This window comes from Panthera pardus, unplaced genomic scaffold (assembly GCF_024362965.1).
Source record: "Panthera pardus isolate Hobbes unplaced genomic scaffold, ASM2436296v1 HiC_scaffold_25, whole genome shotgun sequence".
Taxonomy (NCBI): Eukaryota; Metazoa; Chordata; class Mammalia; order Carnivora; family Felidae; genus Panthera; species Panthera pardus.
The window spans coordinates 16,210,830-16,236,083 of record NW_026526821.1 but is presented as its reverse complement, the minus strand read 5'-3'; the positions used below and the strand labels follow the sequence as shown (position 1 = coordinate 16,236,083).

The 25,254-nt window shown below is 47.4% G+C and overlaps 1 protein-coding gene across 13 annotated transcripts in view; it reads left to right on the top strand.

Annotated features, from left to right (window-relative positions):
- TTPAL (alpha tocopherol transfer protein like) overlaps window positions 1-25,208 on the top strand; it is a 35,857-nt gene extending 10,649 nt beyond the window's left edge. For 3 of the 13 annotated variants that reach the window (XM_019458404.2, XM_019458399.2, XM_019458402.2), the window contains 5 exons: window positions 257-376; window positions 13,651-14,113; window positions 16,459-16,652; window positions 18,170-18,280; window positions 20,895-25,208. In XM_019458404.2, coding sequence (XP_019313949.1) covers window positions 13,666-14,113; window positions 16,459-16,652; window positions 18,170-18,280; window positions 20,895-21,173 — 1,032 coding nt within the window. In that variant the 5' untranslated portion in view covers window positions 257-376; window positions 13,651-13,665 and the 3' untranslated portion in view covers window positions 21,174-25,208. Of the gene's footprint in view, window positions 1-256; window positions 377-10,322; window positions 10,450-10,491; window positions 11,010-13,650; window positions 14,114-16,458; window positions 16,653-18,169; window positions 18,281-20,163 lie in introns of those variants that run through there. The other 10 variants (XM_019458400.2, XM_019458403.2, XM_019458405.2 and 7 more) reach the window with 8 other exon arrangements.
- The last annotated feature ends 46 nt before the right edge of the window (window positions 25,209-25,254 follow it).

Below are 25,254 nucleotides of genomic sequence, written 5' to 3'. Positions count from 1 at the left end.
ATCCTTAAAATGACCTGTGAGGCACAGATTGTTTGTAGCCTGCTTTTTTCCTCTTAAGAGTATGCCTTGGGCATCTTTCCATGTCAATAAATATAGCTGTGGCGGTAGGTACTTGATTCAAAGGCTGAGAAACTTAAACAGTCAGCAGCCACTGCCCAGGTAAAGATCAATAATAGTTAACATTTATTGAGTGCTTTATTACACACCAGGCCCTACGCTAATTGTTTAACACGAACTATCTTTCATTTGATCCTAGAGGCAATCTGGAGGTAGCTGCTAGTATTATTCAGATGAGGAATCTGAAGCTCAAAGAAGTAAAGGAACCATCCAAGGTCAGACAGCTGGTGTAAACGGCAGAGCTGGGATTCAAACCCAGGTGGGTCTGATTCTGGTGCTGGGCTCTCCACCAGCATATGGGAAGGACAATATGGGGGAGAACACAAGGGAAGGTCCCAGAGTGGAGAAAGGAGCCACTGACAAATCCTGAAGGCAGAAAGGCAGTGTAGACCGAGGCCGGGGGAGAGGCAATTTCTGAAAAGCCCTAGATCACCATGGAAGGGATGGAAGGCTTCCTGGAGGTGATATCATTTCGACTGACTCTATGTCTCCAGCCAAGAAAGGAGGGCTTTTAATAACTCCCAGCCCTTGAGTGGTTTCACATCAGACACACATGGCTTCACATACTAATTGTGCCACTCTCTAGTTGAAACACACACACACACACACACACACACACACACACACAATATTGAGGTATCATTGATGTACAATAAACAACTCCTATTTAAACTGCATGATTTGCGCCACCTAGGCGGCTTAGTCGGTTAAACATCTGACTTTTGATTTTGGCTCAGGTCATGATCCCACGATTCGTGGGTTCAATCCCCACGATGGGCTCCGTGCTGACAGTGCAGAGCCTCCTTGCTCTGCACTCCTTGCAGGGCCCGTGCTGACAGTGCAGAGGGATTCTCTCTGGGTTCTTTCTCTCCCTTTCTCTCTCCCTCTCTTTCTGCCCTCCCTCCCCCTCAAAATAAACATTGAAAAATTGCATCATTTGATGAATTTTGACATATGTACATACCCATGAACCTACCACCACAATCAAGATGATGAATATCTCCATCACCCCGAAAGTTTTCCGGGGCCCCTGTGTAAGCTATCTCCTCCTAACCACACACACCCCACTCCCATCCCCATGCCACCATGGTAACCATGGAGTACTTTATTTTCACTCTAGATCACTTTAAATTTTCTGCAATTTTATAGAAATGGAATCATACAACGTGTACTCTTTTCATCTGGCTTCCTTCATTGGGCATCATTATTTTGAGATTCACCCAGGTTGTTACACACATCCATAGTTTGTTCCTCTTCATTGTTCTTTTTACTTATTATATGCATATCAGTTCGTTTATCACATTTCCCTGGGAAAGAACATTGTTTTCCCCAGTTTGGGGCCATTACAGATAAAGCTGCTAAGAACATTCAGGCGCACGTCTCTGAGTGACAGATGCTCTTGTCACCGGAAGGCAGGTGCCAGGGAGTGTCATTGCTGAGTCATGTAAGTGTATGTTTAACTTCTTCAGAAGCCGCTGCAAACCATTCTCCAAAGTAGCTGTGCTGTCCTGTGTCCCCACCAGCAGCGTAAAGAGTCTCAGTTGCCAGGGGGAGTCTTCTCCATCTTAGCCATCGTAGCTAGATGCCCTAGTGTTTCTCAACCTGCAGACCCCACTGGTGGCCCCTCAGCCTTTCTGGAGCCCAGTTTCTTCATCTGTAAAATGGAGGGAATCGTAACAGCGTCGAAAGGCAGTGAAGCTGGCACATAGGCAACACAGCACAGGGACTAGCAGACCGTCCGTGTTTCCTAAAAGCTGGCCATTTTATTAGTTGGCCCCCGGCCATCCCATGGTCTGGGGCCTTACCCCAGGACACACCTTCAAACTGGGTGGTAAAAGCTGCCTCCTTTGCATGGAGTCCATGCTCCCAGCCCGGAGGAAAAATGAGAGCAGCAGGGAAGGTTCCAGGCACCATGCTGGTGCTGTGCATGGCTGAGCCTTATAAAGCCTCAAGGTGAGTGGTTGTTTTTTTCTTTTTCTAACTTTACATACGACAAAACTGAGGTGTGGTAACCAGTCGCTGGCCAAGGTCGCACAGCACTTAAGTGACTGCTGGGATTTGAACCTCGGTCAGTCTGCTTTGGGGGCTAGAAGAATCGCTAATGGCATGCCTGGCCAGCAAAATGGCCCAGTCACAAAAGTACCTCCTGAGGCTCAGGGCCATCGTTAGCCAGGTTCTCTGGAAACAGAGTCTGAGGCAGGGACTGAGTGTGTGTGATTTATTTTTTTTTTAATTTTGTAAATGTTTATTTATTTTTGAGAGAGAGAGACAGAGCATGAACAGGGGAGGGGCAGAGAGAGAAGGAGACACGGAATCTGAAGCAGGCTCTAGGCTCTGAGCTGTTGGCACAGCTCACAAGCAGCAAGATCATGACCTGAGCTAAGTCGGACACTTAACTGACTGAGCCACTCAGACACCCCAAGTACATGTGATTTATTAACAGGGGAAACTGTAAGAGAAGGAGGAACTCAGGATAGGAAGGAACCGAGCAAAGTCGTGCTCTCACATAAAGTCCTGTGAGGGGGCTGGCCTGTTGTACGTCTGGACGTCTGTCCGTTGGCTGTGAACCACTCTGTGGGTGACGAGGGTGACCTCTTGGGTGAGGTGACTTCTGAGGTCATAGTGCTCAGGAGGAGACAAAGTAAGCCATTAGACACCAACAACTGAAGCATCTAGGAGGATGGGGGTGCTGGCCCCATAAAGGAAGGGCTCCAGAGGTTCCCAGAGGCACCCACACACTTCTAATGAACCAAACTCCAGAGCGTTCTGGAACATTCACTTCCAGGCTTGTTTTGGAGAACTGTCCACCTTGCTGTAAGCAGCATGTTGAACAAACCCGACCTGTGACATAATCAAAACACACCTTTCTTTTTGTCTCCCAATGTCCCTTTTAAGATTAATTCAGTGAAGCGACATTTTCTTTGCCACTAGGTGACAATTCATCCCCCGTTACTTTTCTGCTCATTCTCAAGACACAGACAATTCTATAATCACTCTAGGTCACAAACACAGTAGTGATTTAGAAATTAGAATGTCCAGTAAAGCTACAAATCAAAACTCCCAGCTTGATTTGGGGTTAAAGCTTCTCCCCTCAGCCAGCTTGGCCCTTCTTCGGGCTGGCAGCCTACCCACAGTGGGGGGAAGGCGAGGAAGGTGGCTCCTCTCTTTCTCATCCCCTTCCCCACAGGTGGGGCTGAGGGGGCTGGGGAGAGAAGGTGAGGGGAGAGGATGGCTCTCACTTGACCTGCCACCATCTTGGCTGGCTTTGAGCTCTCTGGTTCTAAGAGACATTTTAAGCTGCCCCTTTTCTGTCATGGGATGCTGTTGTGGGCTCATGGGGATGGTCCAATGCTACAGCCCCTTCTCACCCTTGACCTTGATGGATGCACCTCTCTTCCTAGGGGTCCCTAGCAACTCCTTTCTCAGCCCTAGGAACCTGACATCCAACCCTAGCTTTTCGGTGCTACTACTTCTCTGTGCTTCCACAAGGCCCTAGGAGACAGGACCCAAGCTGACCCTGTGCTCATGCTGGTCCATGAGGAATACTTGGAGAACCTGGGAGCGTGGGCTGACCTCAGCACCTCCACACTCTCCAGCTCCTTCACCAGTGCAGCTGGGCAGCCCATTTCTCCCAACCTTTAGATGTCCCTGCCCACATCAGACCCCTGGGTCCCCACACAGGGGCCACATATTAAGCTCTTCAAATTGTACCCCCCTCAAGAGCCCCCATCACTCAATTCCACTCTTCTAAGAAGATGGCCACCAAAGGGTCGTTGTCCTCTCTCCCTGCCACAGGAGAACCATGAGTGGGTGTCGGGGCAATAATACATATCAGGGTTTTAAGTGGTCATGGCCAAACTTAGCAGTTGTGGGCTTTGGACTGTGCTCTTGAAAAGTTATCGATGGCTGTCACAACAGAGCATTTGAGCTACAGTGTACAAGTTACATCCACCTCCCTGGGCCTCTGTTTTCTCCCATCTTCATGAAGGTGACAATACCTACCCACAGTGTTGTTATGGGGACTGAGTGACATAGTTAATTTATAGTGTTGCCAGTATTAGGGGCACCTGGGTGGCTCAATCTGTTTAGCTTCTGACTTCGGCTCAGGTCATGATCCCACGCTTCGTGGGTTCGAGCCCTGCATCGGGCTCTGTGCTGATGGCTCAGAGTCTGGAGCCTGTGGATTCTCTCTCCCTTTCTCTGCCCCTCCCCTGCTCATGCTCTCTCTCTCTCTCTCTCAAAAATAAAAACATAGGGGCGCCTGGGTGGCTCAGTCGGTTAGGCGGCCGACTTTGGCTCAGGTCATGATCTCACGGTCCGTGAGTTCGAGCCCCGTGTCGGGCTCTGTGCTGACAGCTCAGAGCCTGGAGCCTGTTTCAGATTCTGTGTCTCCCTCTCTCTGACCCTCCCCCGTTCATGCTCTGTCTCTCTCTGTCTCAAAAATAAATAAACGTTAAAAAAAAAATTAAAAAAATAAAATAAAATAAAAACATAAAAAAATTTCTAGTGTTGACAGAACTGACTCTCTAGGATCTCACAGTCACAGACCTCCAACTCCGTCTTTGGGTGACTGCTGACAAGTGATTTTCCTCTCTTGGCCTCAGTTTTCGCACCTGTCCAATGGTACTCATAAGAGCCCCTATGTGATAGCATCTCCACAAGGTTGGTGGAGTGAATATATATAAAGTGCATAGCACAGTGCCTGGCATTTGGTAAGTACTCAGTACTGCTGGACGTTAATAATACAGTGGAGGGTGGGCTGGGTGGACTCCTAAGCTGGTACTTGTGGGGCAGGGGATATGGAGTCTCCACTCTTGCTGGTCCCCTACCATTCCAGGCCCTGTTTTGGAAATGCTTCAGCCCAGCTGGGATCTGGGTCCCCTGGGAACAGATAGGACTGCCCGTACCTCCAAGCAGTCATGCTGACTCAGATTTAAAAATCAATGTGTGACCAGAAAAACACAGCTGGGCTCTCACCTCTCGTGGGAAATCTGCACAGCCAGCTGCACACATGTCTTTATCTCAAGCTCAGAGAGGTGGCCAGCCCTATTCTGGGCCCTGATTCCAAGATTTGTGAGCAAAAAGCCTTGCACACAGAGTAACAGAAGTCTCTGTCTCCTTGAGGCATGCCAGGCCTATGGGTCACAAGCTTCGCATGACCTCGTGGTTGGGGTCAGGCATGTCTGGTGCTTGCCAAGCCCTTGACTTCTCCCAGCCCTGGTCTGGACACTTCTCAAGCCAAGTCAGGCTCTGGACGGCTGGTTGGGCAACCCACGACCTCAGACTGGGTCAGATCCATCAGATGAGCATCTGTTGAAGAGTATGGAACATTTTGTTCTTTAGAATCCCAAGGGCCAAAGAGTATGAACCCTCCCCATCCACAATTTATGCCCCCCCGCCAACTACCATTTACTCTGGGCAAGTTCCTTTGCCTCAGTCCAATTTTCCCACCTGTCAAATGCAAACCAACAAGTACCTTTGCCTGCCAGGGTTGTTGTGAGATTCAGATAATGAGTGTCAGGGGTGGCACACACTGGCAGGCACTTGATGGGGGAAGTTATTCGGGCAAACAGGGACGCTGGACCAGTACGTTATATATGCGGGGTTGGCGGTGGCGGGGGGGGGGGGGGAGCATAGACTATGGAGGCAGAGTTCCTGGGTTCAAAACGAGGCTGCTGCACCACCTTCTGCATGACCACAGGTGACTTCTCTGAGTCTCCATTTCTTCTCTGTAAAATGGGAATAAAAATAATAGGGTTACGAGGATGCAGTTAGATGAGATGTACTGGGAACAGTGCCTGGAATGTAATAATCACTTAATAAGCATTAACTACTTTTTATGAGTCAGACATGTTGGTAATGGTGCTGAAATCACACCAGTAAGGCTGTTTGACAGGATTAACAGGGAAGAGAACTCATATTCATTGAGTACCTACTATGTACCAGGCCATATCCATATATTCAAACATGTGTATACGGACACACACACACACACACGCACACAGAGTGAGGTAGGTAGTTCTGTTTTCATCTTTTAAAAACTTTATGTTATGAAACAAATCACAGATGCGGAAAATCATACAAATCAAATTTGTAGCTTGGTGATTATTTCAGGGGCAAACGCCCTCATAACCAACACCCAGGTCAAGAAATAAAACTTTGCCAGTGACCCCAGAAGCCCCTCCATGTACCCCATCTCAATCATAGCCCTCCCCCCACAAAAGTAATTAGTAGCCTGACTTTTAGAGTAATTATTTCCTTGCTTAATCATTTGAGTGTGCATCCCTAGGATACTGTAGTTCAGTTTCGCCCATTAGAAGAAACGAAGCATGTGTTTTAAGCCGTAGATTCCCCTTATATCTCTTTCTTTTCCTTGAAATTTATCTGTTATGCTGCTTGACCCATAGAGTTCCTCAAAGTCTGGATTTTGTCTCTCAGATCCTCACAGTATACAGTTCAACATGGCCCTTTGACCTCTGCATTACTTGTATATTAGCAGCTGAGTCAGACCCAGTTTCCATCCCTCTGGTGTGATTATAGGTAGTCCTGGGTTCTTTTATCAAGAAGCACATACGTGGCTGGAGTTTGCTCTTTTTTGATATTACCTGCTACTGGGTACAACAGCTACATACATTAATTCATGGCAGCTGGCAAAATAGCAATATTGTATTATTTTGCCTTCCTGCATCAATTGTAGTAGTTTTATAAGAAAATGGTTTTCTTAATCTATTATTTGGTCACTCAGTTCCAAATTGGAAAGGTGGGACAAATACTTGACTCTTTTTTATTTCCATAGTTTCCAAGAATATAATTTGTTTCTCTGCCATCCTCAGAAGACGATCAGTTAGTGTGTTGGCTGAATATCATATGAACTTATTGGAACGTGTTTGATGCATTTCAATCAATTGCAATTATTAGCTTTGTTGCAGCTGAAATTGTACTATCATCAGGTTGGTTTCTAAGTCCATTTGGTAGCCTCGATGGCTTATGGCTTACAATCAATCCTGAAACTGGTTCTAGGAGATTGTCTGAGCTCAGAATCACGTGCTCTGAAAACAGTGACAGCTCAGGCATTTCTGGCCGCCTTTAGCACATACCCAATGCCCAGATTTCTTTCTCCGGAGACTGGATGAAGCTTGGAGGGCAGGATGTTTGCAGCCCTCCAAACCAAAATGCAGAGCAAGCTCCCCTCCCTCTGGTGATCTTTCTGCTCTCGAGTGGGGTGGTCATCACAAGTTAACAGACGTGTCATGATCCAATGTACCAGAACTCTGCACATGCCATTCTACTGAATCCTTCTAAGGACCCTCTGGACAATGGGAACCACCTGCCCCCCATTTTACCCATGAGCAAATGGATCTTTTGGAGGGTTGTTCAGTGTGTGTTACTTCTGAGTGTCCAGTGCAGAAAAGTCAAAGACGGAAGTTCAAATCTCAGCTCAACCATGGATTCATCATATAAACATGGGCAATTTCTTCTTTTTCTCTGAGTCTGCTTCCCAGCCTGTAAGAACAAACAGGCAAAGTAACCTCTTAGGCAAAGTAAAATTGGGGGCTGTGCTGTCATACAGACTTGGGCCCCAAACCAGCTCTTTCATTGACTATCTTGAGCCCCTAGACAAGCGACTTTCCCTTTCTGTACAGGGGAAATGGAAAGATGTTTCCTCATCTGGACAGAGGGAAATCCTAGCTTGCTGTTCACAGGGTTGTAGTAAGGCATAATTGAAATCATACAAGCAAACTATTTAGTAGAGTGCCTGGTGTATATAATCACTCAAAATATGAAAACTCTCTTTTTGTTAATTATCTGAGACTCTTCTAATCCTGAGATAACTTGGTTCCATGATATGTAACACCAAGAGGAACCAAAAGTAATGGCCCTCAATTGAAGGATGGGGCAGGGACTTCTGGGGCATCTCTGAATCTTGTCCCGCCCTTCCCCTGCCCTTGAGACCAGGTTCTAGAACAATATTCTTCTCCTCCTGCTGGCAGTATCTGGGATTGCAACCCGGATGGTACCACCAATGGGTCCGGGGTCTGAGTGAAGGGGTTTATCCCAATGACTAGGACAGCATGGTTTGAGTGTATTGGAGAGAGAGAGAGAGAGAGAGAGAGAAAGAAACAGACTGAGTGGGGGAGGGGCAAAGAGGGAGAGACACAATCTCAAGCAGGCTCCGTGCTGTCAGCACAGAGCTTGTTGTGGGGCTCAAACTCACGAACTGTGAGATCATGACCTGAGCCAAGATCAAGAGTCCGACGCTTAACCCACTGAGCCACCACCCCTAGGACAGCATGGTTTGGATAGGATCATCCCTCGCCCTTTGGCACCAGAGCTGTCATTTGTAAAAACACTATATGCCTGGCAAGGGACAAGGTGTTTCCTCTTATGATCTTATTTAATACACTTTTTGCTCATGAGGAACCAGAGGCTTTGGAAATTTGAGTGACTTGGCTACAGTCACATAGATGGGAACAGGGTTGCCAGATAGTGGTAGGCTGGATAATGGCACCCCAAAGATATTATTGTCCTATTCTCTGGAACCTGTTAATATCTTACCTATGTGACAAAAAGAACATTGAAGATGTGATTGAGTTAATGATCTTGAGATGGGAGATAATCCTAGATTATCTGGGTGGGCCCAATGTAATCACAGGAGTCTTTATAAGAGGGAGGCAGGACACATTGTATCTGTACTCAACAATAATGTATTGTACACTTTAAAAATTGTTAAAAGTATAGATCTCATGTTAAGTGTTCTTACCACAAGAAATATTTTTAAAAATTTCAAAGAGGGGTGCATGAGGATCAGAGTCAGTAGAGATGTGCCAACAAAAAGTAAGGAGTTGAAGTGATTTCAGGAATGAGCTATGAGTTATGGAATGCAAGTAGCCTCTAGAAGCTAAAGAGGCAAAGAAATGGATTCCCTACTAAAGTCCCCAGAGAAAATGCATCCCTGTCACCACCTTGATTTTAGACTTCCGACCTGCAGAACTGTAATCGAATAAATTTGTGTCGTTTCAAGCCACTATATTATTAGCAATTTGTTGTAACAGCAACAGGAAACCAATACATAGATGGAGGGAGAAAAATAAACCAAACACAAAAAAATCAGGGTGTCCAGTTAAATTTGAAGTTCTTATAGGTAATAAATTTTTTCATCTAAGTATATCCCAAATGTTGTACAAGACATACTTACACTTAAAAAGAAATTGTTGCTTATTGGAAATTCAAATTTAACTGAAAGTTTTGTATTTTATCCTAGAAGTGGTGGAGCCAGAGCAAGAGTCAAAACTTATGATTCCCAGGCTCCCCCACTTTCCCTAAGAATCTGGGATCTGGCAGAAACTGCCATGCTTTTGTGGCCCTCGTGGATCAGTTCCTATCTCCCTAGAGCTCCTCTTGCCCCTGGGTTGGAGGAAGGAAGAGATTGTATAAGATCATCTCTTGTGTACACATTTGGGCTCTCAGTTCTCCCAGGCCACAGAATTTCTCTCTAGTAATGGTTTTGTGTCTTTTCCCACTTGAAAGAGTGACCCAGGATCTTTGTTTCAAAGCTGTAGTTGCATAAAATATATGTTGGTGGTGGTGGTTGGGGGGGGGGGGGTGGTGGTGATGGTGCTGGGGGTTTTAATGAACGGGGATGGGGCAGCAAAGCCTTTTCCAAGCTACCACTTTCTGAAGGACTTTATGAGTCCCAAAGCAGGAAACAAACAATACTCAATAGGGATTTCAAAGCAAGAATCATGTTACAGATGAGGAAACTGAGGCCTGAGGTAACTCAACTTCAGACCGATGTCCTCTAGGCTGGCATCTCCCCCTTTGCAGCAGCCAGTCCTGAAGCAAGAATCCTGGCATGCTAATCTAAGATGTCTGGGTTGGAAGCCCTTTACTTCACCAATTGCCAATTCCCCCTCCATGAAATACGGGGATTCCATAAATAGGATAATAAGACAATGGGTGTAAAACACCAGCTACATGGAGGTATGTTCTCAGAAATGGCAGCTTCCTTCCTTCTTTCTTTGGGCCTCCCTGACCCCGACTGTACACCCAAAGCGGCTCAGGCTCCCTGACCCTGCCAACTAGCCTCTCCGCAGGACTGAGTCCTCCAGAGCACAGACTTGGCCGCTAGGTGGGGACAGAGGGCCGGCACTGCGGCGGGACGATGCACATGCGCACTCACGGGCGGCGCCTCGCCTTCCCACGCCCCGCGTACGTCACTTCCGGCGCGAGGGGCCGGGCCGGCCGGGAAGGGAGTGCGGGTCGGTTTTGTGTGCGCTGCCGGACGAGGCTCCCGCCGCCGATTGACCCGCGCTCCGCCCCGTAGCCGGGCCGGTGAGTGCCCGCGAGACCGCCCGTGTGTCATGGGGGTCGGGGAGAGGGACCCCTGAGAGGGAGGGGAAACCGGAAGTGAAGGGACCCGAGGAGAGAGACCCCAGGAAATGGGACACCTGGGGAAGGGGTGACAGCCGGAAGTGGGGGGCCTCAGAAGGTTGTCGACGGGACGTGGGGTCTCTGGGGCTCCAGAAACGATGGCTTCCTGGCCTCCTCTTGGTGGGGTGGGGAGGAAGGCGATGGGTTCCAGGTGAGGAAGATTCCAGGCTTCACCGTAACAAATGGTGTTTGCACCCATCCATACGCCCATCCATCAGTTCATTCTGGAGACTGACTGAGTCCTGCTCTGAGCTTGACACTACCGAGGCCCTGGAGATTAAACAGGAAGCTCCAGGGGGAGGTAGAGCCCAGCATGGGGCTAGACGCATCCCTGCTCTGGCTCACTAGGTGTGTACCCTCCAGCACATCACTTGACCTCATATCGTCCGCTAATATTTACAGAGCACCGTCATGTGCCAGGCTAGGCCTATAGCCTATGGACACTACAGTCTGTCTCCCAGGTAAGCACTGGATTGAGGTTACAGGCATCTGTTGGTGACTCCATGGAAACAGCCCAGGGTGGGTCCTGTGAACCAGGAATGTTGTTTCATTCCTCACTTAGCATTCCTCCGCCAAGCCGATTCCACTCATTCAGCAAATATTTATGGAGTGCAGATTATGTGTCTGACACTTTGTTAGGTGCTGGGTTTAGGGTGATGAACAAGACAGATAATGGATGCTGCCCACAAATTGCCTACAGTTATAACAGAGGGAGAATGCTATGCTAAAGAGCCGGTGGGGAGGCTCCTACCCTGGCCTGGAGTTGAAGAAGTCTTCCTGCTTCAAGCACCATCCTCTCTTCCCTGGGTTACTTCTGTAGCCTCTGAATGGTCTCTTTCTTTGCTTCTGTCCTTATCCCCTTACAATCCATTTGGGAGACAGCCGGGTGATCCTTTAAAATATAAATCAGATCACGTCACTCCACTCAGATAGCCTCCACCAAACTCAATAACAAAGTTCTTAATGGCCCTCAAAGCCCTGTGCCTATGGGGCCCTCAGTACCTCTATAAATTCATCTGCTAATACTCCACCTGGCTCGTTTGGCTCTAGCCAGACTGGCCTCCTGTCTGTTCTTCGCAAAAGCCAGGTGTGTTCCTGCCTGTGGCTTTGCCCTTATTCTCCAGATACCTACATGGCTTGTTCCCTCATCTGCTTCGTTTTGCTCAAATGTCATTTGGGTGAGGACTTCTCTGACCATCCTATTTAAAATTGCAGCCCCAATTCCCAGGTACCTCCAAGCCCCTTCCCTGCTTTACTTCTCATCATAACACTTTTGTCTGGTAGATTACACAGTTTATTTCACTTATAGTCTGCCTCTCCCGCTAGAATCTAAGTTCAACAAAGGCACTTTTTTTTTTTTTTTTTTGCTTGTTCACTAGTGTATCTCCAGTGCCCGGAGGAGAGCCTGGTACATAGGAAGTACTCAATATTTGTTGAGTGAATGAAGTGGCATTTAAGTGGTACTTAAGGATGAATGAGTATTAGGTGAAGAACTGGAGGAAAAGCATGCTGATCACAGAAAACAGGATGTGAACAAGACAAGAAAACCCAGCTTTGGAAGGGAGTGAAAGCAGCTGGGTGGGGCTGGAGGTTAGAATGCAAGGGACAGAGCGGGCAGACCTAACATTTAGGGGGAGTTACCTGGTCACCGCCCACATGAAGAGACCCCTGAGATGGTCCTTGCTTTCCTGGTTGAGCTTGGGAGTCAGGGATCGGTGGCAGTCTGTGGACAAGAGCTTGGGCTTTGGAACTGGGCAGCTGCTACCACCTTATTCCTGGAATATCTAAAAACAGCTGTTTTGTTTTTGTTTTTTATTCAATAAATGTATTAGTTCAGATCTTCCAAGAAGCAGACACCAGGATGAGGTGAGACAGGCAAGAGATGAATTGGAGGTAGTGCCTGTGAAGCATAAAAGGGAGGGGAACTGGAGAAGTCAGGGAGAGCCTTCAGACAATGATCCGAATCTACCCCCTGAGAGGGAGGTTTGGGTAGGAGGTCATGGACTGCAGTCCCACGGAAGTTTCGGCCAGGCTGATCAGGAGTCTTCAAGGCAAAGTTGCCTGTTAGAGGAAGCCCGCGTTTCACTCAGTCACTGGCTGGGGACAGTCTGTGGAAAGTGTGGCATCTACCTGGATGGTGGATCCAGAGGGCTGGCAGCTGGGGTCATTCATCAGTTATGCTCCATCCCAGCGGGAGAGTCCATCAGCATGGTTTCACGGCCATCAGGATAAGTCCTACGTGTATATGGTAGAAAAGTCAAATGGTACAGTAATAAGTCTCTCTCTTTAAATGTCCAGCTGTCCAGTACTGCTCCCTAGACAGAACCATTGATAACAGTTTTCTTGTATTTCCTTCCAGAAATTTTAGGTGCATTCACAAGTATATATGAATACATTTTTAAAATATAAATGAGATTATACCCATTATTCTGCATCTTGCTTTCCTTTCCGTAGTGTGTCATTTATAAAGGCCTGCTTAATTCCTTTTTATGAGTGAATAGTATCCCATTCTTATAATATTATTTAACCAGTCTCCAACTGGTATGCAGTTAAAATGTTTCCTATCTTTTCCCATTATAATTAGCCCTTGAAGTGATCATCCTTGGGTGTCTGTTTTGCACACACATGCAAGTGTATGTCCTAGAAACGGGATGCTGGGCAACAGGTGTGTGGTTTTAAATTGTGGCCCGTATCAACAAGCTGCCCTCCGAAGAGGCTATGCCAGTTCATTCTCTGACCAACAGCAAGCATATCAGCAAAAATATCAAGTATTTTCACCAGTTTCAGACTTTTGATTCACATTTCCTTAATTATGAGTAGACTGAGCAACCGTCCCTACATCTGTCAGCAAGGCCACGGTGTTTGGTGAGGAGTGTCCATGCCCTGCTGTAGCTGCCCGAGGGCCTCCGTGGAAATGTGGGCTTCGTTCAGTCTGGGGTTGGACCTGGGCACGTGGTTCAGATCAGTTCGTTGCCCCAGTTGAGAACCACTGCTCTGACAAAAGTATGCCTGTCCCCCCCTCCCCCCCTCCCCCATTGTGCTGCCCTGAAACGAGCAGGGCCGGACTCTGTTAACTTGGCTTTGGGGTTGGTGTCTTGGCAGGGATCCTGGTAGCTAATGTCCGAAGAAAGCGACTCTCCGAGGACCAGCCCCTCTGCGGCCTCACTCTCAGAGAATGAGCTGCCGCCGCCACCTCCCGAGCCCCCGGGCTATGTGTGCTCACTGACAGAAGAACTGGTCACCAAAGCCAGAGAAGAGCTGCAGGAGAAGCCAGAATGGAGACTTCGAGACGTGCAGGCCCTCCGTGACATGGTGCGGAAGGAGTGTCCGAACCTGAGCACGTCCCTGGATGACGCCTTCCTGCTGCGCTTCCTCCGAGCCCGCAAGTTTGATTACGACCGGGCCCTGCAGCTCCTGGTCAACTACCACAGCTGCCGGCGAAGCTGGCCCGAAGTCTTCAATAACCTGAAGCCCTCGGCCGTAAAGGATGTCCTCGCTTCTGGCTTCCTCACCGTGCTGCCCCACACCGACCCCCGCGGCTGCCATATCCTCTGCATCCGCCCAGGTATCGCCCTAGACTCTTCGGGCGCGTGCATCCCGGCCGTTTGCGATGTTGTGTGTCTGGCGCCCTCTCTCCCTTATATTTTCCTGTTTGTTTTCTCCCTGTTACAGCCAAAGCTCTTCTGATTACAAATGACAAAAAACTACTCAACCTGGCTTAGGAAAAAAAAAAAAAAAAAGGGAGTAGTTAGTCTAGAAAGACATGAGCATCCCGAGGAACCAGCGAGCTGAAGGTGTAGCTCTCACTGAGCCCGGCACCCCAGAACCAGGATCCAGTTCATTCCCCCATCGTGAACTAAGCCAGCCATTCTCCCTGTCCTGCCTGTGTCTGTCAGTCTGTGCATCTCTCTGGGCCACACGTTCCTGCTGTCCTGTGCATATCTTCTTCACCCTTCATTCTGTAGAGTGGCTTTTGCTTCCTCTGTGCACATGGTGAGCTCTGGTATTGCTCCACGCACAGTCCCGGTTTCTAGCGATGGCAGTCTGGTGGGCTGAGAAGACTGCCTCGGTCACAGGGTACAAAGCAGGGCTGCCAGGAGCCCCCCACCCCATCCCTCCTTTGTGAGTAGGTGAGGTAGACATCAGTGGGGGTGGGCAGTCCAGTCTGTCCACCCTGTGCCTCCTCCCGCCCCCTCCTTTCCTCTACTTTGTTAAGCCATCCATGGACTTTAGATTCTGTTTTCCATCTTAGCACTTTGTGGTATTAATCAGGACATCTCGTAACACTCCTCTTAAAAGGACGCCTGAAGGGGAATAGAGACCTCCCTGTGCCTTCCTCTGCCTTGAAGTTCCATGTCACCAGGTGCTTTGGTCATTTACCAAACCCTCTTTGGAGATTAAACCATCCTCTTGAGCCCTTAGTGTGTCCCAGGCACAGTGTTAACTGATTTATCTGCTATTTTAGACACTTGCCAAAACTGGGATTGTTTACCTTATTTTTTATTTTATTTTAAAATAAGCAATGCAGTGGAGATTTTAGGGCATCGGGAGCCCTAGGAGATTTTAGGGCATCGGGAGCCCTAGGAACCAGTCAGCTGTGGTTTTTTTTTAATTTTTTTTTTTTTCTGCTACTCCTCTGTACTCAACTCATAAGGATATTACAAAACAGATTAGCACACTGATTTCACCTCTTTGCTTGCGTGGTTTCAACCCTTTGCTTGCGAGGTGGATTTTCCCGATGTGTCTAGAGCAGAGCTAGACCCTTCCCACCAATGCAACTTTTTAGGAGGAGGCATACACAGGAGGTTTTGTTGTCAACTGGCTATTAGCTTTGCCTTTTTATAAGCTCTTTTGGGACATATGTGACTGAAAAGGATGACATCCAGTTATGTAGAAGCAGCTCTAATTGGCAGCAACATTAAACAGCAAACTGGCACAGTTTTTGGACAAAGACTTTTTCCGTAGGAATGTCGCGCATATTTCATATCCCCTTGGTGGTGACAGTCACGTGGAGTTTTATCTTCCTAAGAAAAGGACACACCGGTCTTGGTGGGATTTTCTTGAGAATAGTGGTTAATAGTCAAAAGTTGTCATTTCCATCTTCTTCCCAGAGAAAGGAAGGACTCCTTAAATATATAGGGAATATTAAAGAAGCATCCAGAAAGGGGACTTTGCTCAAACCACAGCACTGGAAAGCTGTCTCTATCTCTGCCTCCCTTGGTACAGGCTTCAGTGTCAGGCCAGCTCTTGCCTCGTGGGGCCCCTGAGTCTCTGGCTCCTGGCCTCACCACTACCAGAGGGAAGAGAGATCTTTTCTTTCCAAAGGGCCGAGGTCCCAGAATTGAGTCCCTTTGGCTCTGTTTGATCTGGCTTGGATCACATGCTGTGGCTAGGACGAGGTAAGACCCGCATTGACCAAGCCCACCTCTGCAGTCAGGAGTCAGGTCAGTTTTACCCAAACTGCCCGGATAGCATGGAAAGAGGTAGCTCAGGGTGAAGGTATAAAAATCTGGGGACACATCTGTTGGCAGAAGGCACAGATGTCCATTAAGGTTAGTGTTATTATCCCATTCTGCTGAGGAGATGTGGGCTCAGAATGAGGAAGTAACTCACCCAGGGTCACACAGCTAGTTAGTTGCAAACCCCTGGGTGTGTCTGACTTCAGAGCTGATGCTTTTAACCGCAGCACCCAATGGCATTTCCACTTCACAATGTGTTGCTGTATTTGGAATTAAGAACATCAGCTGTTGCTTAAGGCGTCCCATTTACTAACCTAAACAGAGTCAGGCCAGTAGAATATCTTTCTTTCCATCTTTAAACAAGAGTTCTAGCAAGGAGATCAATCTTAGCCTGTGGGTTACCTGTTTGTATTCATCTCTGTAACATTCTGTCTGTTTCTTATGACCTCAGACAGATGGATACCGAGCAACTATCCAATTACCGAAAACATCCGAGCCATATACTTGACATTAGAAAAACTCATTCAGTCTGAAGAAACCCAGGTGAATGGAATTGTAATTCTTGCAGACTACAAAGGAGTGAGCTTATCAAAAGCATCTCACTTTGGCCCTTTTATAGCCAAAAAGGTGATTGGCATCCTTCAGGTATGGCCCTTGTCTGTTGTGTGCCTGCTCCATGATGGTTTTGGCTTTCCCCAGGGCCTGTCCGTTTACCACAGAGCCCACGTGCTACACAAACCCCACTTCTCCAATGACCTGAAAGATGCAAAAGCATTATGGGAAGAAATGTAGGTGCCCTATTTACCACACACTCTCGTCAGGTTCTCCAGTAGTTTCTGAGGTGCCTTCAGTCTGGGCAAGATCAGCTTTAGGGCAAGAGCCCAAACAACCAGAGAAATGCTTTCTGCACGTTTTTTGAGGGGTTCTTTGCTCCAGAAGACAGAGGAGCACTTCGAACAAATGAAACTGAGAATCTGTGTTTCCGTCTGACTGCTAGAGCCTGTCCTGCCCTCTGGGACCTAGGGCCGGGGAGCCTTTTGGACTGTTTTGGACAGATGCTTTCACATTTCGCGTGTTCTGTATTTCAGAACACAAGTGCCGGGAACCGGAAAGTTCCTCCCATATGTGCACAGTGTTCAACGGTTTGCAGTGTGCTTTTATAGTCATTATCTCATTCAGTCCTACAGGGAGTCCTCTGAGATAGACAAGGCAAGAATTTGTGTTCCTTTTTAGTATACGTGCTGCCTAAGCGAGCACGAATTACTTTTCCTTTTAGGTGGATGGGGACCCCAAGCCCTCACAGGCGTAGCCTGGCCTGAGTCTCCCAGCTGTAACAGTTTTGGCTCCTCATTCCCCCCGACTAGCTTGTGGGTGCAGTCTCTCGTGAGCTGTGGGGCACCAGACAAATAACAGTTTCCTCTCCGAATCCCACAATGTGTGTAAGCCCCTACTGTTACCAGGCTGATTATTTCGACATCAGTGTTACATTTGGTCGTTATCAGAAATGTGAATTCTGGCAACGAGCTAATACTCTGGCTTTCCTGAGCTCCCACTCTTCTTTTGATCTACTGTGTAGATTCAAGTATCAGCATAATGAGTTTGGATCATATTTTCTAGTCTTGGAAGGTAATCTGGGGGAAAAAAAGTCCCAGGGTTAAATAAGTTTGGGAGGTGCGGTGTAGCATGTCCCTTTCTTGTGAATGTGACTGTAAACATTTGCATGTGAACAGTGTCACATTTAAGGAAACTATGTGACTCTGTGATCTGCTACTCTCAAACCTACCTACTGTGGAACCTTTTTTCCAATCACACCTAGTACTGTCCTGAGAAATACTCTTTGGGCGACACTGATCCTGAAGGTCTGATGTTTGCTACATTGATCCACAGGCTCTGGCCTTTTTATGCCCCCCCTCGCCCCCCCTCCACCCCTATAAGAGGAGCAGCTCTGCACTTATTTGCCTAAGTCTAGGTCCCAAGAGACTCTTTCTCTGAGGCTTGTCTTTCTGGCTAGACCCCACGTGGGCCATCTTTGATGAGGCCCTGAGAATCACACCAAACCAATTTGGGGGCCTAATGAAGAAGACTTAAATGAGAAAGGCAGACTGTGGAAACAGTCTGCAGGCACCCGACCTGTTCTAACACCTCCTTCCCTTCCCTCACAGGATGGCTTCCCCATTCGGATAAAAGCAGTCCATGTAGTGAATGAACCTCGAATATTTAAAGGCATTTTTGCCATCATAAAACCATTTCTGAAGGAGAAAATAGCAAACAGAGTAAGTGATGATTCTGTTAACTTGATACTTTAACTTTTTTTTTTGTTTTTGCTCCTTTATTGGTGACATTGATAAACTTCTTTATTATTTTTGCCCTGGAGTGATTAATTTGGAAAGTACAGAGTTACAGATAAACTAAATGAACAGTCTTTTCTGTGAGAAGAAGATAAAATTAATCAGAATATTTGGCAGTGGAGAGAGCAGAGTGGGATTGGTATCGTAAGAGCTTCTCTGCTCTGTAGTCATTTAGACTTTTTAATATCCTGGCCTGGGCACTGCGAACCAACATTGTATTTTGTGTGCAAGAGGGCATGGAAAAGCGTAGTATCAGGCAGATAGTTGAAAAGTTATGGCGATTTCTTACTACAGCTTCTTGGGCTTTAAAAACGCTATTTTCGGGGCGCCTGGGTGGCTCAGTCGGTTGAGCGGCCGACTTCAGCTCAGGTCATGATCTCACGGCCCGTGAGTTCAAGCCCCGTGTCAGGCTCTGTGCTGACAGCTCAGAGCCTGGAGTCTGTTTCAGATTCTGTGTCTCCCTCTCTCTGACCCTCCCCCGTTCATGCTCTGTCTCTCTCTGTCTCAAAAATAAAATAAACGTTAAAAAAAAAAATTTAAAAAAAACCAAAAAAACGCTATTTTCAAGGCCTCCCATTTACCTGATTTGTTGTCTTGCTATACCAAGTTTGTGGAATAATTCAAGGTTTATGAGATTTGTGAGTTGTAGCTTACCTGTTATTTAACAAAGGATAGATGGTTCTGACCTAGGAGAGCCACGTCTTCTCCCTCAGCCTCTCTGAGGACTGCAATTAAATGTGGTTCGTATTTTTCTCCTTCTTCCCCAGGCCTATGAATATTATGGTCCCTCCAAAGATGGTCTTGAATTTTGTACTCTTTTCCTGTTTTTTATTTAAAAAAAAATTCTTTTGTTTTTTTTTTTTTTTACATTTAGTCATTTTTGAGAGACAGAGACACAGCACAAGTGGGGGAGGGGCAGAGAGAGGAGGAGACACAGAATCCAAAGCAGGCTCCAGGCTCCGAGCTGTCAGCACAGAGGCCAACACGGGGCTCGAAATCATGAGCTGTGAGATCATGACCTGAGCCGAAGTCGGACGCCTAACCAACTGAGCCACCCAGGCGCCCCATGTACTCTTTTTCAAAGAGGAAACACATAGAGATAGAATCTCAGGGTTGCAGGAGAAGGAATTTAAAATCCAGACAAGGGGGCACCTCACTGGCTCAGTCAGTAGAACATGCAACTCTTGAATCTTGGGGTTAGAAGTTCCAGCCCCATGTCGAGTGTAGAGATTACTTAAAAATAAAATTTTAAATAATAGTAATAATAAAATAAAATCCAGATTCCGGGACCTTTTTCCTGAAGATTTTAACTCCAGTTTAGGGGTGAAGCCCAAGAGTCTGTGTTTTTAAACTCTACTTAAGGTAATTCTGATGCAGTTTGGCTTGAGAATTGCTAACTTAGTAGCATCCCTGCCTAGTACCTGGAGATACTGTTTGGAACCTTTTTTTTTTTTTTATTCTATTTTAAAATTTTTTTTAAATGTGTATTCATTTTTGAGACACAGAGCACGAGCGGGAGAGGGGCAGAGAGGGAGGGAGACACAGAATCCAAAGTGGGCTCCAATCTGTCAGCACAGAGCCCGACACGGGGCTCGAACTCACAAACTGTGAAATCATGACCTGAGCCAAAGTCAGATGCTTAACCAACTGAGCCACCCAGGCACCCCAGGCTGCCAAAGCAGCCTTTGGAAGAGGCCTTTTATACCTATGAAATGACCGTATCTGTGGTCCATTATCCTGTTCATTTCATCCTTCATATGCTCATTCACTCATTCAAAAATATGTATCACTTAACTACTATGTACAAGTATGTTCTAGATGAGCAATATATAGACCAAAATCTCTGCCCCCTGGGAACCTTGCATTCTAGAGAGAGACACGGACAGCGGATGTGTATTACCTAGTATTAAAATGTGGTAAGTGCTATGGAGAAAAATTCAGCAGAGAAATGGGATAGTACAGAACGGGGGCAAGGGGTTGTAGCCTTCAACAGGGTGGTTAGAGGTGGCATCGCTGAGAAGCTGGCCTTGAGCAAAGACCTGAGGGAGTGAGCATAAAGATAAGAGAATCAGCAGTGGCACTGCCCTGAGGTGGGAGCACATCCGCAGAGGGAGGAGGGAGACAGAGGAGCAGCAAGGGCAAGACTATGCCAGGCCCTGTGGGCGTGAGGTGGGAGCGTTGGCAGGTTGTACAAAGAGGAGCGGCACCGTCCAGCACTGAGAAGAGCTGAGATTGTAGGACAGGCTGTGAGTAGGAAGACCAGGTCAGAAGCTATCGTGGGAAACCAGGGGAGAAGCCCTAGCGGCATGGTTCCAAAGGGGTCGAATCTCGGATATATTTTGAAGGGCCAGCCAACAGTGCATGGGTTATAAGGAAGGGAATTAAGGGTCCTCGGGCTTTTTGAGGAACTGGAAGGGCGAAGTTGCCGTCAACTGTTCCTTTATAAGGTCAGCAGATGTCTGAGCGCCTACCTATCCTGCAGGCCACCGATCCTGATTAACCTGAGGACACGTGTGTTTCCATCTCATCCCCCCTTTAGTTTTTCCTCCACGGGTCTGACCTGAACTCTCTCCACACAAACCTTCCAAGAAGCATCCTCCCCAAGGAGTATGGGGGCACGGCTGGAGAGCTAGACACCACCGCCTGGAACGCGGTGCTGCTGGCCTCGGAGGAGGACTTTGTGAGAGAGTTCTGCCAACCTGTTCCCGTCTGTGACAGCATCCTGGGCCAGGCCCTGCCGCCCGAGGGGCTAAGCTCAGACGCGCAGTGTGATGATTCCCTGCGGGCTGTGAAGTCACAGCTATACTCCTGCTATTAGCCAGTCCTCTGTGAGTGCCACCATCTTTAAATCCTTGCCTTTTGCTTTGGAGAGGCACAAGGAGAATTTGAGGTGCCACGGAGTCAGTCTTGCTCCTTGTCATTGAATTGCATCCTGTGGGGCTCTGAGGCTGAGCCACGGGGTAAGCCATTGGTTACTTGAATTAATCCACGGAAGACACGGAAAATGTCCTCAGTGATTCCCAAATGTTTGGAATCTCGGTTTGCAACCATTAATCTGGAAGCTGTATCTGGTTCTTACAGATGTCGGAACAAGAAAAACCAGGACCAAAGTCACTTTGGTCCCACATTCAGGAGAAAACAACCTGACTGGCCAGTGGCGACACGCCTGTGAAATAACTTGGCCGAGCCTACCAGGTGGCCACACGTGAGACTTTGGGAATTTGTCTTTCGCATGAACCCTAACTAAAGACCTCTGTCGCTCATCGTGAAATTTCTAGTTTGAGGTCCAGACCCCAGCTGCCATCACCGCGTTTGGAAAGCACCTTAACTCAATCGTGGGAGCATCAGGACATAAGCAGCACTTCATGATCAAATTTGGGAGCGAGACTTCAAAGCACCTCTGGGATTCACTGGTTGACTCTTGCAATAGAAACTGAAGTTTTCCCAAACCCATAAAGCCTTAGCCCTTGTTCTCAATAGAATCATACAGGATCCTAGAGGTATATGATTTTACTCAACCTGAAACACTGGATGTGAGGCCTGAGTAGCTAAAAGAATTCTGGCCCAAGAATTAAGAGACCAGGGCTCCAGCCCCAGATGTGTGACTGTAGACAAGACCTGGGCCTCTGTGGGCCTCACCTTTCTCATCTGTAAAATGAGGCTGGATGAAATGATGCCTAGGGCTTTGGCATGACATTCTGGGATTTGGTTTAGTTACTGAATGTTAGATGTTGGCTTTCTGCCTAGAAAAATTGGTTTTCTTGCCTCTAGATGCAAGTGGTTGGATCTTGTTTTGTGGTACATCTGGGCCTCTCCAAGAGGCGTATGTCACCATCTGGCCCTGCCTTTAAGGAAACTAGTATGTATATTCTTGGGACCTGGCGATAACGAACTTCCTTCTTGTAGGGAGGATTAAACTTGAAAAGGGCAGGTGAGATGACCAGGGTTTGTATGAATTCCTTCTATCCCTGAGGCTCTGGTGGTACCTTGTAAACCTGGCAGTGGGGAATGGTTAAATGACTTGAGTGGGATTCTTAAATTTTGGTCTCTGGAAATGATTGCAAGGGCAGGTTATTGCTGGATCACTTCTGGGGCCCCCACCCTCGCAGACCGTCTTGAGTCTCTGCCTCTGGTGTGGGTGGACAGACCTTATCCAGCGAGACTGAATGTTAGTTCTGCGTTTCAGCACTTTAGACCTTTTCTGTCAAAAATTTAGCCTTAGCCCACGCATCAAATTAAGTGGTTCATTTGGTGGCTTTTGACCTATTTTCTTTTGTATTCATTCCTTGAAAGTCATGGCGTTAAAAAGTGACGAGTACTGTGTGTTGTGTAAGTACCTTCTCCATGCATTTACTAGACCACCAGGCAAGGGGGACAGCTCAGTTAGGTAGAGAACGGTACTCTGAAATGCAAAGGCCAGTCTATTGTTAATAAGCTCTTCATCTGTATAGTACTGTTTAAAATGTCTGGAGAAGTTGGTGGTGGAAATTATTCACCTCATTAGTGCCAATTCCAGAGAAAGATCCTTTCACCATAGATACTAACCCTGAATCCTCGTGGGACCTGGCATAGCTGGAAATACCCAAGTGCATACCCCTGGCAGCCTCCGGTTCCATCTGCTGATGACAGTGTGACCAGCGTTGCTGAAAAGATCAAAATAGCACAAGTAGGATGACTAAAGTAGATGGTTCAGAACCCAACTGCTTGGAGGTGGGAATTGGTTAGAGGCTTTCTCACATCTCAAAGAGGAAAGAGTTTAAAAAACAAAACCAACAGCAAGCTACAATGAAGGACAAATGAACCATTTGGCCCCACCAGGTTTCCAAAGTTTAAACTCTGTATTGCATTCCTGGCCGGTTTTGCCCGTGTCTATTTGACTGCAGAAGTTTACATGTATTTAAGCTCACCTGGACAAGTATGTCAGAGACCAGGATGCTGCCCGTTTCCGAGGCCTCTCCAGTTGGACCAAGGAGCTGTTGCATTCAGCTTCTGAAAGGAGTCAGAGCTAAGATCTGTCTGCCTTCTGCAGCTTCAAAGAGAGATCAAATAGCTTTGACACCTCAGGAGGTTTGAACCAAGCTGTGAAACTGGGACTGCTTGGGTGAAAATCAAGGCAGTTTCTGTGTGGCTTCGCCAGGCATTTGTGTAAAGTTTCCCTAGCAGGGTGAGGGAACAACCAAGGGAGCACCCAGTGAGCCTGACTCGGTAGTGGGGGTACACTGATGGGCCAAATGAGGGAGCATCCGGAGACCTGGGAGTGTCTTCCTTCAGGGAAGAATTCTGGCCCATTTCACCAACACCTGAAAAGTAACTTTTCCCCAAATTCAGGGCACTGTGGTATAGAAAAGGGAAAGGAATGGTGTATCAGGAGACCCGAGTAATGGCTTTATGTTACCGTGGCCTTGGATGAGCCACTGAACACCCCTGAATCACATGATAAAAAGGATCTGCACTCAGCTCTGAACCCTCTGTTTTCGGCATCAATTGGCTTTACTGCTACAGGGACATTGTACTCTGCCTTTTGGAGGCCTTTCCTGCCTCCCCCCTCCTCCCCTGCCAATCTGGGTTACTTTATAGGAAATGTAGGTCTGAATGAATCGACATCTGAAGCTGTCGATGCCAAATGACTCTGTCAACTTAGGTAAGATGGGGGTCTTCTTCCTCTTCTTATACAGAATCTGGAAAATTGTGTCTCTTCCTGGAATCCTATTCTGCCTTCACAGGGGGAGGCTGGAAGAAAGCTACGGAAACAACTGTGCACACCTCTGGCTTCTCTGGAGTTTATTTGCTTTTGGCAGAAGTGGCTTTAGCGTCCCCAGACTTCATCTTGCTTTTACAAAGAGCCACATGTCCTTAGAGGTTTACAAACACTTCAGCTTGTTAAGATACTACATTTCTGCCAGAGAGAGAGGACAGCAAGAGGTATTGTCCCTGAACTCCTGTAACATACTGAGCCTTTCTGAATTCTCCCTGGGTGGGCAGTTTCTTTAAATGCCACGGGATTCTCAAGGTCAGTCATGAGATTACTTTTTCATTTGGGGAGGCAAAACCTGTAGTACTGTTGTGGCATTATTAGAATACTTCATTTTAAAGTGTTCAGCTTTTAAGGTTTTCTCTCGAAGCCCCCTCTTCCATTTAGGAAGTGAAGTGTTAACCAAGGTCATGGCGTTAAGTGTGGCTGTTCTGTGGCCTGAGGTATGTGGAGACACCAAACAGAAACCTCTCAGCTGTTCGGGAAAGATGTCCGTTCTGGTGATGCCTCTCAGTGTGGGGATCTGGTAATTTCATAAATCCATAAATCCAAAGTAAATTCCTTCCTATTCTCCCGACTCAGCAATGGTTTGCTTGACAGGCCAAGTAACGGGCGTCATCAGATCCAAATTCCTCCTTAACAGATCTGGTTCCACAGGAAGGCCCGGTGTGGCTCGAGGATGGAGATGCTAGTGATGAATTTACCGTTTGACGGCTGCTTTTCCTTTGGTCTCCCTGGCCAGCATGTTTAGCTGGGCAGAAACTCAGCTGCCATTGGGGATTCTTGTGGATTCGCTTACAGCTCGTGGCAGTGGAATACCCACAACCTCTCTCCGACACCACTCCGACAGGGCCGGAAGGTGGGCTAATTTTCTGACCAGACTGGGGCACCGTTTCAGCCGCTGGTCACATTCCTCGCTTCAAACTGAAATTCAGTTTAGCTTTGAGTGTATGGACACGTGGTGGAGGATTCATCTACTTCAGTGTTTGTTCTGACCAAAAAGTTTATTTTTCTAGTGCATTTTCTAAGTCAAAGTGGTGAAAACATGTAACTTTAGTATGCATGACTGGGTCTGAAACAATAAAAAATCCCCGTAGGTTATGCGTGGAGTCCTTTCGTGACAATGACAGCTCGGACAGAGGTTCTG